This window comes from Chelonia mydas, chromosome 2, assembly GCF_015237465.2.
Source record: "Chelonia mydas isolate rCheMyd1 chromosome 2, rCheMyd1.pri.v2, whole genome shotgun sequence".
NCBI lineage: Eukaryota > Metazoa > Chordata > Testudines > Cheloniidae > Chelonia > Chelonia mydas.
In genome coordinates, this window is record NC_057850.1 from 33,303,516 (window position 1) to 33,317,689 (window position 14,174).

Genomic DNA, 14,174 nt, shown 5'->3' on the forward strand with positions numbered 1-14,174 from the left:
AAGAACAGCTATAACATTTTGTTCAGAGTTATGAACATTTCAGAGTTACGAACAAGCTCCATTCCCAAGGTGTTCGTAACTCTGAAGTTCTACTGTAACAACTAATGGTATGATTTTCTGTTTCAGATCATCTCAATATAATTTGTGGACAGAGAAAAGCTAGCACCCCATACCAGTAAGAGAAAGAATTTCAGGCTTGTGCAAACTGCAGCGTTAAGTTTTTAAATGCATCTCTCCATCAACCAAACCTATGCTGTTTTGAAAGCACTGAGCTTCTAGTAGTAGTACAGCGTATACTACAAAAAAACCCACAATTACTTACCTCACAGTAACTGTTTATTTGAAATACGTTGCCCACATGGATTCCACTTCTGGTGTGTGAGATCAGATTCTTTTGGCCAGCAGTGTAAACTGGGGCCGTGCCTGTGCCCTTGATGTTTTCACACCCCCAACCATCCCTCAGTTACTTCATCAATACAAAATCCAGAGGGTAGAGCACTCTGCAGATGTGGGGTCATGGACTCCATGCTGACAACACATCTTGAAGAACCATAGTTACCATCTCTTAAAGTAGGCAGAAAAGGTTCCTAGAGTGTCCCATCATCGAGAGGCATGGCAGCTTTGCAAGAGGGACAAGTTTTAAACCCCAAGATTTAGTGTCAGCCAATTCCAGGGTTAATACATAACCTAACCTAGATAGATAGATGAGGTAGATAAGATATTTCTCTCTCTCTGTTTTATGGCTAATATATTATATCTTTTGCCAACAGGCAAACTATAAACTAACTCCTCAACCTAATGAGCAATAAGCTATCCTAACAACTAATTGCACAGTGAGCTAAGGAAGCAGAAACTGCAAGAATTCTGTTTTGCTGCCACAGCAGGCAAGAAGGAACTGAGGAACAGTTGGGCCCTTTCCAGCTCTTATGTCCTCTTGCGGAGGGATGGGGTTGCAAAAGTATCATGAGTCAGGGGTGGCCGCAACACACACCACTGGCCAGAAGAATATAATCTGTATGCACAGGTTGTATGTGCACCAGAAGTGGAATCCACACAGACTATCACTCAAAGAATTGATGATTCAGCACTGAAACTACTATAAATGTCTCTCTACATCAAATGGACGGATGGCCTCATCAACACTGTACCCTCAAGATGACGGGTGCTAAGATGTTCATATCTGTCATTAAGGAACTGTACGGAGATAGGTAACCTATGTCAAGCAAGTTGGCTATCTACTCTTAGATAGCAATGACTATCCATCTTTCCTACTTTTGGGTGGGACATCTATCCTGTGCCTTACCAATCCTTTGAGGCTCTGAGCTGTCTGGTCCTCATTTTAAGAGAAACTAAAATGTTACTCAGTAATAAAAGGTTAGAGGACTTGCAACAGTTATGGCTTGACACTGGATTTGTTTCATCAAAACATTTCCCAGAAGAATGCCATCATCAAAAACTGCCTGCACAATGACATGATTGTAACACCAATACATAACCATGAAGAAGGAGAAGCTTAACACAGGCAGTTTTATTACTAAAACACATTGATGTTTCAGCTGTTAATTTATCTGTTTTAAGCAGCAGTTCTGATTTTTTTCTGGCCATTATTTCCATACCTGCCCATCACTATCCTTGATAACCATTAGTACAGGAGTGTCTAGCCCCAACATAGTTCGATACAATGTCTTCAAGCTCATGCCATGCTTTGCAGTGCTGTAGACAAGAGTCCATGGATACCCAATGGTTCGCGGAGGAAGGTGCTTTGTGAGCTGTTAACAAAACAATGAAGAGTCTCTTATGCATTTAATAACTACTTTTTTTTTTTTTTGTAAGCTCTTCAGAACAAGGTCCCTGTTATTTATTTGATATACTTAACCTGATACAGGTTGCTCAGGATACTTGCAGAACACAGACAATATTATTCTATCATCAGTTTTATTTGAAAACCATACCTTTTCAATTTGGTCTGACTGCAGCAATTCACTAGGATCGCTAAGATTTGGCCGAAATGCTTCAGGCTCCAGGTCTGTTTTGATATTTGTGGCCTGCTTTGAATTTAAGTCTTCCCTTGTTATCTGCAAGGGAGGAGGAAATAAATAAGCACTCTAGAAGGTATGTTAAGCATTCACAATTCTCTTACAGAGGAAATATTACTTAGTATACGCCACATCATCTTCACTGCATTTAGGATTGTACTTAATTATTGGAATTTTGTATTATGTTTTTTATATTAGGCATTTGACAGGGAAATCCCTGCTTCTTGTGGTAAACCTATCAGTACTAAATATTACACTGAAATTATTGCTTGCACATGTACTCTAATATTCAGGTTATGTCTGTTTTTTCACATGCCTTCGTGTTCGGGGTTGAATATGGACTTTTAGAATTGACTACAATTAAAAGCCAAAGTACATGATCTCAACCACTGCACAAAATGTAGTGTTTCTAATAGTAATAAAAAAGGTGTTTGAGTTATATATTTTAAATGCAGACAGTTTATTTAAAATGCTTTATGCTCATCACTCAAAAGCTAGAGATTTTAATCAATACCCAAAGAAACTAACTTTTAAAGCCATTCTGATGTGAAACTTTTCAAGTTCCTAATAAAATATCTGAAAGCAGGCTTTGTAAATGTGTAAGTGGGTATTAGTTGCTTAAAGAATTTGACTGGGACTCAGGAGACATGGGTTCTATTCCCAGTTCTGCCACTGATATACTTGGTGACCTTGGACGAGTCACTGCCCTTCTGTGCCTCAGTTTCCCCATCTGTAAAGTGTGAATAATGATACTGACCTCTTTTGTAAAGTGGCTTGAGCTCTACTGATGAAAAGTGCTATATAACAGCTAGGCATCATTGTTATCCTAAGAGCTTGAGACAAAGCTCACTGAAGTCACGGGAAAGACCCTTATGGACTTCATTTGATTTTTGATTAGCTCCTATGCATCCATCAGAAAACACCAGAAGTCGACATTTGCCAAAATATGGTTTACCACATACATCTCCTATTCTAAATACAGGGAAATAACTGCAGTGTTTCAGATACCAATTTGTGGTAACTATTGCCAAATGTTAAGTTTTTAGACGGTGAACAGGTTTGACGCAAAAAGAAGACTCTCCAATTTTTCAGAATCTATGTGAAACACTTTTTCAACCAGTAACAATGTAGAAGTTAAATAAATTGCAATAATCCATTAAACAGCTAAGAAAAATCAAATTTACTGTCTATCACAGGATAGTTTTTATATGTTTAAAAATAATCTTATAAAATATGAAGGTAAGGAATATTTGTATAACAGTAACTTGATTACAATATTAACATTAATCCTTAAAATGAGAAAATTTGCTTTATTTAGTCATTTTGAGGAGGGCACCAAGCAAGGCTCAAGCTTTCCATAACTTAGCATTTATCTCAGACTAAAAGCATTTGTTAGCATCTAATTTCACAAAGTATCAGCCACGCATATATATTCAACATCATCTTCCAATTACAATTATTATTAAGTACTACTTATACAGCATATGCCATTTGGTCTCTTCAGTCCCAAATTTCACACCGTCAAGGGCACGTCTGAGTACAGATTCTACTGTTCAAGAGTACCATAAAATGTTTATACTCTATTTGGTTCTTTAATTTTTATTACACTACCACATGCAAAACATATGCTGTCTGAGTTGTTGATTTTAAACAATTTTTACCACTCTTAAGGCATTTGTAAGCAAGTTAACTTTCTTGTCAAAATCTGAAGCTCCTAAACATACTACAGAAAGTACTATAACATTATCACTGTCAACTAATTTGACAGCGTAACAGATCAATAAGACAGCATTTTGACTACTAAATTAAGCAGAGACAAACCCATGAAAGCATTTTCCATTTGCAAAAGCTACTGAGAAACAAAATGAAAATCCAAACTTCCAACCATTTCATTAGCTAGATACTTAGAAACACATATTGAATTAAGATTTCATGTTTTCAAAAAAAGTTCTTAGATATGCTTTCATCAGTAAACTTGGCATAATATACACATCAATTCCAAAGCGTGCTTATGCCAAAATAAATAGAGAAATACCTAAAGAGAATGCAAGAGTCAATTCAAGATTAATATCCTATAAATCTACAGAATTAGTTCTGAACTGCTGTTTTAGGGATTGGGAGTTCTAATTCCAGCTCCACTAAAGGGCAAAACACTTACCTACCTCATATGGAAGTTGTGAGGCTTAATATTTGCAAAAAAGTTTGAAATACTTGTAGGATCTTTTTATATAAGAATTTAAGACTTCAAATATACATACAACTGAGTAAGTCCTTATTTAATTTTGTAAACAGAGTTTTGGATTTCTCCATCTCTTTTGCATTCTTTTTAGGAAAGTTTCTACCCAACTCAAGCCACCACACCAGAACAGAAATTCAAACACAAGTCCTCATCACTCTGGAAACCATGTAGTAATGAGAACAAAGTTTCAAAGATGACAGAAAATTCCTCTGATTTTAAACTCTGAAATGATCATTTTGTCTCAGAGCTACAGCACTCTATCTTATCAGTGTATAAACACATATCCAAGAGACAGGAATTTTCTGCAGGATTCTTGTAGTGTTGTAGCCAAGACAAACCCACCGAATATGGGACTTGCCCTGATCAAGGCCACTACAGAAAAAGATGTTTTAGTCTCTGGAGAAGGGGTTTAACTACGAAGAGGGCACCTTGAGGCGTCTGCAGAGCGTGCGCAGTTCTTCACTATTTAGAGCATCGATCCTGCGGTGATACTCAGCCACTGACACTACCTGAATATGGAGACAGGAAGAAAATAATTCCACTGACAGTTGAAAAAAATAAAGAAAAATGGAGAAGTGTAACGGGGGGAAGGATATGCAATGACAACAAAAGAAAAAATGGAAATGTTCGAGATATTTGCATCTGCAAGGACTTGATGTTCACGGAGGACGTTTTTGACTTATGATGAGTACATACAGTGAAGATAGGATTTCACACACAAATGGCACCAAAGATCTGGTACAGCTCAATGTCCTAATGTATGACTATAAAGTAAATCTGATATGACAGTCCATAAAATTATGCTGCTAAAACAACAAATAAATGTGCATGAGAAAAAGAAAAAAAAACAAAAAAAACTTACTGCACAAGGTGATAATGGTTTAAGCCCCTTATGGTATGTCACAACTACAGGTAAGCACTTAGTTTGTCTTTTAGAACAGTAAATCTTAAGTTACTATTTAAAAAAATATAGTTTAAGCTAACCTTGTCCTAAAGAGAATTTTAAAGCTGAAAAACTGAAGTCTAAATAATATTAATCCTTATTCCTTCACAAAAATCCTGGGGATGAAAGGCTAGAAAAGATTACTATCAACTGATTTCAAATTCTAATTGACAGGCAAGTAGCTGCTAAGTTAAAGAATGCCAAGATGTTATATTACCTCTTAGCTTTTTCCTCAGAGGTTGTGCATTTATCATACTCCATTCAGTACTTTCATTTTTTCTTTTGATTCACTTTCTTCCTTGCCATGCATATAGCACTGCTCACTTTCCTACTGCATGTAACTTCATCTACTCTTTACACTATAATTCATCACTCCTGTGAAGGTTTCATCATGGTCCAAATGCCAACTATACTTTCTGCATTAAAGACCACCTTCCATTCCATTTGTAGCTCACTCCTTTAGTTCCCCATATCAAGCTATTCGAGAAACATTTAACATATAATCTAGACACTAAAACAAACGTACTATAAGTAAAAAGGCAGAAACCATCACCAACATTTTCCCTCTTGTGTACCAGAAGTCAGGTACTTAATACATGGCCTGATTTGCAGAAGAGTTGAGTAGCCATAATTCCCAGTGACTTCTATAGAACCAGATGGTACTCAGAACTTCTGAAAAAAGTCAGGCAGTTTATTCAGGTACCTAGCTTAAACCACCCACATTGAAAAATGCTGGTTTCTATATTTAAATGTTTGTGCTAAGAAATACCTGGTGTGAATATTATAACAGCTTGACCCTTCTACATATTATTTCTTTGTGAGTCAGAGATCTAAATTTTATAAACTATTTCAAACACAAGACTTACTGAATGTCTAGTGCAGGGATACCTTTGCCTTAAGTGACCTTGGTGTACTGTAGTTATTCACGATAGCATACAGAATGTAAAGAAACATATTATTGTGCATTGAAAGGAGTCCAGTATAAATCAAATTTATTTGTAGTAACAGAAACACAGTATTACAAGGATGCCTCAACTACAGAGCACCGATTGCACAGGATACATCATGTTATCTTAGCTGGTTAACCCTACTTAGTGTTGTTTTGTTATTTTTTTATTTTTACTACTACTACTGAAGACAGTGAATACAAACACCCCAACACAAAATGTATTTTCCAAAGTGTCCTGAGTGTTGAAGATTTCTCTCCAACCACAGGTGCCATATGCTCTGATCCGAGGCAAGTGGTTAGGGGAAAGGCTGTAAGGGTTTTGATGACAAAGTAGTATCAGCAGCCAATTGCTTGTTCAAGTAAATACAAATGTGTATATATTTTAGAAGAATCATATAGGGCTAAGGGGCCATAATCTTTGATGGTAGGGATTTAAATTTAAAATTTTAGCTCATTGCAACTTGGAGGGTAGGAGATTCCAAGATTAGAGTAGAGGAGGAAATTGAGATTGTACCGGCTTTTTTTTTCCAGATATCAATCCAATTCTCTTGCTGAAACTCTATTTTCTCTCCTCTTTAAGCCTTCTACATTCCCACATTTATATCTCCTCTTCCTCACTTCATTTTTTGTTAGTGTCTCCACATCTTAGATTTCAACCTTTAACCCCTCTCCTTTCAGCATTTCCTTTTTCTGGAGACTGCATGAAACCTCCTTCTCACACCTTAACTTCAAAAGGCCCAAATCACAACAGTTATCCAGTTAAAGGGGATTTGATATTATGTAAGCTTGGAGAAGCAAAACCAAAAAAGACAGGGCCCAAATAAGATCACAATTTTGTTTCTAAATTATCGCTCAATCTGCATGAGACTGCCCCCACTGCTTTAAAAAGAGGGAGGGAGGGAGGGAGAGATTGCAAATGCTGTTATAAACCTAGTTCCAAAGCTAAGCACTAAAGCAGACAGTACTAATGTCCCTAATTCCTGTTCACTTTTCCTTGCCACCTCAGTTCTTGAGGGAAGGCTACAGAAGGAGTCAGACATTTTAGGAACAAAAGGACTGTTACTGAACTGGAGAGAAAGTGGGAAAGAATGCCAGTTTCCATCATCACTAGTTCAAAAGAAGAAAATCTACAAAAAGTACACAGCCATAGCACAGTGTTAATTCATGCATTTGGGGTTGTGCCTAACAAACATAACACCCCACATTAAAGAAGTGTGAATAAATAGGATTTTTGCAACCCTTGCTTTTTTAGAGACCTACTAGCGGAGAGGAAACAAGGCACTGAGTTTGAATTTGAAATTAAGAAAGGATGTTACTGAATTCTGGGCTGGTTATTCATTACTTGTATTGTGGCAGCATCTAAAGGCCTTAGCCCCATTGTGCTAAGCACTGTATGAATACAACTAAGAGATGGTCCCCGCCCTGAAGAGTTTACACAGAAAACTTCAGAGAACAGGTGGATACGACAAACAGATAGAAGCAGCACAATGTAAGCCAATTGGCAATGTGTTCAATTTATATTTTTCTAACGGATATTTATAAAATGTCAGAATGTTCAGTTAGGCCAGGCCTACTCTCAAAAAGCTTTGCTTTACCAGCAAAGTGCTCATAGTATGGCTGCACTTCATGCTGACAAAAGGGCAATTCTACCAATATAGCTAATTCCAGCTTCCCTCCCCACCAGCCCCAAGAGAAACAGTTTATATCAACAAAAACAGTTTTGTCAGAATAGCGGTGTCTACACTAGAGGCTTTTGCTGGCACAGCTATGTCAGCCACAAATCACACGCCTGACCAATACAGCTATGCCTGCAAGAGTCTGAAGTATATACCTGGCTTAGACAAACTGTAAGAAGAGGGTTTTTTACTTTTAAATGGAAATATTAAGGTATGTTTAGCAAAAAGATGGAAACAGTTGTTTGTAAAGGATAGTTTTCCTCTTGATAAATTGCAGAAACTGCACCTAAAAAGCTAGTAGCAGGTATTGTTGTATTCCCACGAAGTGGACACAGAGCTGGAACATATCCTCCTTACTGAATTGGAAGACACTCCAGAACTAGACTGTTCTTTTAAAAAATAAACACACTAATTTAATTACATTGCTCTTTCAACAGCATCAACCAGCGTACAAATTTACTGGTCAAAAAACCAGAAGCTTCTGTATCCTCTGCACATGGTGATGGTGAGAGTAAGATAAAAGTAACCTGCGATGGTTACACATTGAGGGGACCATTGAAATAATTCGGATGAACAATTTGCTTTAGACCACAGTGCAGTCATACAGACCTGATGTAAACAGAGTGCCATTTTACTGGATGATATAAAACCTCTTTTGTTCCCTTGCAGAGCCAGCTCCAACATAATCAGATCCACTTTTAATTCTATACTATTTGGTTAAAAATTATCAAGCTTAAATTTTGTTTACATATCTGGAATTGTTCCCAATCAATTTGTTCATCTCAAACTCTTTCATTAGAAACTGAAAAACATTTTAAGACATTTCTAGAGGCTATAAATACAATGAAAATAAAGGGACCATTATGAACTGAACACTGTTGTGAAAGGATATTTACATCATTTGCAGTGGAGCAAGTATGAACAGTGCCTTTGTGTGAGAGTATATTCAGTTTCTCCCTGAATATGTATTCCACCACAGGCCCAATATTGCAATCCTTAACACTTTCAATATTCATGAAACTTCTGATTCCAAAGGGAGCTTGCTGGGGAAATGAGTCTCTGCACCATAAATAAATTAATATTATTTTATATATAATTAGGGCTGTCAAGCAATTAAAAAAAATTATCATAATTAATCGTGCAATTAATCCCACTGTTAAACAATAGAATACCATTTATTTAAATATTTTTGGATGTTTTCTACATTTTCAAATATATTGATTTCAGTTACAACAGAGAATACAAAGCGTACAGTGCTCACGTTATATTTATTTTTGATTACAAGTATTTGCACTGAAAAAAACAAAATAAATTGTATTTTTCAATTCACCTAATACAAGTACTGTAATGCAATCTCTATCATGAAAGATAAACTTACAAATGTAGAATTATGTACAAAAAAACTGCATTCAAAAACAGAACAATGTAAAATTTTAGAGCCTCCAAGTCCACTCAGTCCTACTTCTTGTTCAGCCAATCGCTCAGACAAACTAGTTTACATATGCAGAAGATAATACTGTCTGCTTCTTGGTACCTTCTTTGTGTTCTGTCAAATCTGCAGTCAAAGTGGTCTTAAAATGAACAACATGTGCTGGGTCATCATCCGAGACTGCTATAACATGAAATATATGGCAGAACGCAGGTAAAACAGAGCAAGGAATATACAATTCTCCCTCAAGGGGTTCAGTCATAGAATATCAGGGTTGGAAGGGACCTGAAGAGGTCATCTAGTCCAACCCCCTGCTCAAAGCAGGACCAATCCCCAGTTTTTGCCCCAGATCCCTAAATGGCCCCCTCAAGGATTGAACTCACAACCCTGGGTTTAACAGACTGATGCTCAAACCACTGAGCTATCCCTCCCCCCCAACATAATCATAGAACCTCAGGAGATCATCTAGTCCAACCCCCTGCTCAAAGCAGGACCAATCCCCAACTAAATCATCCAACAGATTTTTTCCCCTAAATGGCCTCCTCAAGGACTGAACTCACAACCCTGGGTTTAGCAGGCCAATGCTCATACCAGTGAGCTATCCCTCCCCCCCAATTAACACATTTTTTTAATTAGTGTCATCAGCATGGAAGCATGTTCTCTGAAATGGTGGCTGAGGCATGAAGGGGCATACGAATGTTTAGCATATCTGGCACGTAAATACCTTGCAATGCCAGCTACAGAAGTCCCGTGCAAATGCCTCTTCTCACTTTCTGGTGATATTGTAAATAAGTGGGCAGCATTATCTCCCGTGAAAGTAAACAAATTTGTTTGTCTTAGCAACTGGTTGAAGAAGAAGTAGGCCTGAGTGGACTTGTAGGCTCTGAAGTTTTACACTGTTTTGTTTTTGAGTGCAGTTATGTAACAAAAGAAATACATTTGTAAGTTGCACTTTCATGACAAAGAGATTGCACTACAGTACTTGTATGAGGTGAATTGAAAAATACTATTTCTTTTGTTTGTCATTTTTACAGTGCAAATATTTGTAATAAAAAATAATATACGCTTTGATTTCCATTACTACATAGAATACAATATATATGAAAATGTAGAAAAACATCCAAAATATTTAATAAATTTCTATTGGCATTCTATTGTAACAGTGCGATTAAAACTGCAATTAAGATTATTTTTTTAAATCGTGATTAATTGACAGCCCTATATATGATACATATTTATATATTACAAAATATAGATGTGTATAATAAGACCAAACATTTTCATAAGACATGCATTTGCAAATCATTCTGAAAAGAATAGTCAAGATCTAAGACAAAGTGCTCTCTCGTTTGATTTATTTTTTCCTCCTTCCTTACAGATATAGGCAGCTTTGATTTAGCGAAGTACTTAAACACCTGAGTAGTGATCCCACTGTAGTCAAAGGGACCCTCTGTGTGCTTAAGAAGTTAAGACACCTGCTTAAATACCCTTTGTTGTATATGCTTAAGTAGTATGGTAAGAGGGTGGGCCAGTTAAGGCAAATTATCCTTTTGTAGCCTTGTACTGTATCATCACACTTTTAGGGCAACACTGTATAAGACTCAGGAGACTATGAAGAGAACAGGAAATATGAGTGTTAAATTACTAAAATGCAAACTACGCTGCTGTGAGATACATTTCCTTCTCATGTTGTTCTGCACATTGGGGCTATGCCTACACTACTACTTACATCAGTAGTTCCTTAGAGATGTGAATAAGCCATCTCCTGAGTAATGTTGTAAGTTACACTGACCTGAGTGCCAGTGTGGACAGTGCTGTGTCAGCGGGAGAGCTTCTCCCACTGGCACAGTTACCACCGCTCGCTGGGGGTGGATTAATTAAGTTGATGGTAGAGCTCTCTCATTGGCTTAGAGCAGCTACACGAGAGCGCTTACAGCGGTGCAGCTGCATCAGTGCAGCTGAGCCACTGTAAGCTCTCTAGTGTAGCCGTAGCCTTAGAGAGGCAATTCTGGTATTCTGTTAAAAAAGAGAAGATTCAGGCCTTCCAACAAGGTCTGCTCTCTGGAGGGCAGTTACCTCAGAAGCTTTGCACTTAACTGATTGCTAAAAATCTCTACCTCTGTAGATTACTCTCAAAGCAGCATTGCTCTAAACAGCACATAACTGTGCTCATCTTCAAGTGATTCATTCTAATTCCAGTAAGATTGAAAAGATATCACATTTCAGAAAAGATAGTATTAGTATAAAATTTTTAAGTTTATTTATAAAAGAAGTCAAGGAAATTTTCAGAAAGCCTGAGAGGAGAATTCACCAGTAATACTAGTTAGTACTGCAACAACATTTTCAATCTGTGATGTTGTAATGATTTAGGGATTCTGCTGTACCACTTTGGAACTGTGGATGATTTTATTTAATTGTATCATGGAATTACTGTGTCATGGAAAGCTTATATGTATGCGGATACACCAGGAGTTAACAGAGTTGTGCCATGTCTCTGCCAGGCCAAAGAATGGCAGGTGATCAGCACTCAATGATCTTCTATTCAAAGTAAAATATCTTGGGACAACACACTTATTCTGGCTGAGAGAACACTTCCTAGTGTTGTCTGAAGGGAGGGCAGTTTGGAAAGTTACCAAAAGAAGCAGATGACCCCAACAAGAGTCTATGAAGGGACTCAAGAGGGGGACTTTGGGGGGTCAGAGCCATTTAGCAGCAGATTAAGAAGAGGGGAGTGGCAGCGGGTCAGGGTAGGCAACGGGGTGGAGAATCCCGCCTGCCTCATGGAAAACATAGGATCCCCTAAGGGCTTTCAAGTGAAGGATGAGCTAGTGAGGGGCACTGAGGTTTCAACTGTTTACTGTCTGGCAAGATATACACTCTCCTGTGCTTTACATGATTAAGCATAGGAGAGCATAAAAGCGTTAGTGCTAAGTGCGTGCACATGAGGACTGCTTCACAACTGCTGCATGACCTCGATAGCGTCAGACTGTAAACCAGAAGCTTCACATCTTTGGGATAGAGTTGTGGGAGAGGGCTGTTTACACATACCCCAGAATCTGAAGAGTCAACATTATGTTTGGAAGGTTCCAACACTTGGGGGAGGGTGGGGCGCACCAGATAGGTCTGAACCCTGCGCGTGTGCCTAGGGACCCTGAGATTACAGTTCAGCCACTGCCCTGTTAGGATATAGATATTCAGGCCTGTCTGTAAAGGCCTATACTCTAAGAATTTAGGTGTATTCTTATCACTTGACTAGTTATAGAGGTACAAAAGAGAATCAAAATCACTGTCTGCTGGTGTAAGGGCCTTCTCTTACTGTGACAGTTTGAGGCCCTGTTCTTAGGCTAAGGCCTTTGGCTAAGCAACAGAGGCAGCCATAAGTTGGGATGTGACCGGAATAAGGTGCTATTGGGCTGTTAGGAATACAATCCTGTCCTGATAATGCCTATCACCTCCAGAGAAAGGGAAGTGCCTAGAAAATGTAAAAGGAAACAGCATCCTGTCTGGCACGAACTCACTTTATCAGTACTGGGATGTGAAATCCTCACTTCTGTATTGTTTTGTCATTATAGTTCCCACTTTGTTATTGTTTGTCTGTATAATCTCTGTCTGGTTCTGTGATTGTTCCTGTCTGCTGTATAATTAATTTTGCTGGGTGTAAACTAATTAAGGTGGTGGGATATAATTGGTTACATAATCATGTTACAATATGTTAGGATTGGTTAGTTAAATTTCAGGAAAATGATTGGTTAAGGTATAGCTAAGCAGAACTCAAGTTTTACTATATAGTCTGCAGTCAATCAGGAAGTGGGGGGGGGCTTGGTGGGAGGGGGTGGGCGTGGGAGGGGGTGGGCGTGGGAGAGATGGGAACAGGGAATGGGGGTGGAGAAATTGGAATCATGTTTTGCTAAAGGGGGAGATGGGAACAGGGAATGGGAGTAAGGAAATTGGAATCATGTTTGGCTAAGGGCAGGAATGGGAACAGGGACACAGGTGTAAGGCTCTGTGGTGTCAGAGCTGGGAAGGAGGATACTAAGGAAGGAAACTGGAATCATGCTTGCTGGAAGTTCACCCCAATAAACATCGAATTGTTTGCACCTTTGGACTTCGGGTATTGTTGCTCTCTGTTCATGCGAGAAGGACCAGGGAAGTGAGTGGGTGAAGGAATAAGCCCCCTAACATGCCCCATTCAGGCTCCAGTAGCTTAGAAGAGCAAAGGAGGCTTGGATTCCACTCACAGCAGTCCTAGTGGATGACCAAGAGGGGACACTTGCTAGGATCTGTGATAGAGGAGTAAGCTTTATCTCCATTTACAGAGGCAGAGACCACAGTTTTGTTTGCATTAGGAAGAGACAGATTGGTTATTATACACATTTAAGTGGTAGAGGTTTTCAGAGGTGCTGAGCTTCATATAGGAGCTCCTGGGATTGGGTCCAGTGAGACTTGAACCAATGACACCATTCAACAGAAGCTGCTGCTGCCATTCAGAAATGGGTGGGAATCTGTTTTCCCATCGTGTGAAAGTTTGAGATTTCAAAGTTTTTTCCATCCTGATTCAGGATGAAAAGTCAAAATCTTGAAAATTTTCACAAACTGCTAATACAAAAATTTTTTATCATGTGAATCCAAATATTTTCAAATAAAAGCCAAATCATAATGCCTCTGAGAAATTGGGCTTCACAAACAGGCTTTAACCAGCCATCTGTGGAGAAAAGGAATTGCATTAAGAGTTCAAATCCATATTGAAGCTTAGACTTCAATGATGTAGCATTGGTACTCTGTACTCCCAAATCTTCGCACAAAACAGTAGTCATCATGCCACTTAACGGGGCTTTAAATTCATCCTCTATTACAGTTTCATAGGGTTCAAACACACATGGGCTGAACCCACTATTTGAGTCT

General features: G+C 38.4%; 1 protein-coding gene across 15 annotated transcripts in view; it reads right to left on the reverse strand.

Moving 5' to 3' along the window:
* The window catches only part of OXR1 (oxidation resistance 1), a 452,056-nt gene that overhangs the window by 5,897 nt on the left and 431,985 nt on the right, over positions 1-14,174 (reverse strand). For 9 of the 15 annotated variants that reach the window (XM_043539186.1, XM_043539185.1, XM_043539184.1 and 6 more), the window contains 3 exons: positions 4,704-4,784; positions 1,953-2,075; positions 1,617-1,769 (listed from right to left, as the gene is read on the reverse strand). In XM_043539186.1, coding sequence (XP_043395121.1) covers positions 1,617-1,769; positions 1,953-2,075; positions 4,704-4,784 — 357 coding nt within the window. The remainder of the gene's footprint in view (positions 1-1,616; positions 1,770-1,952; positions 2,076-4,703; positions 4,785-14,174) is intronic. The other 6 variants (XM_043539189.1, XM_043539188.1, XM_043539183.1 and 3 more) reach the window with 1 other exon arrangement.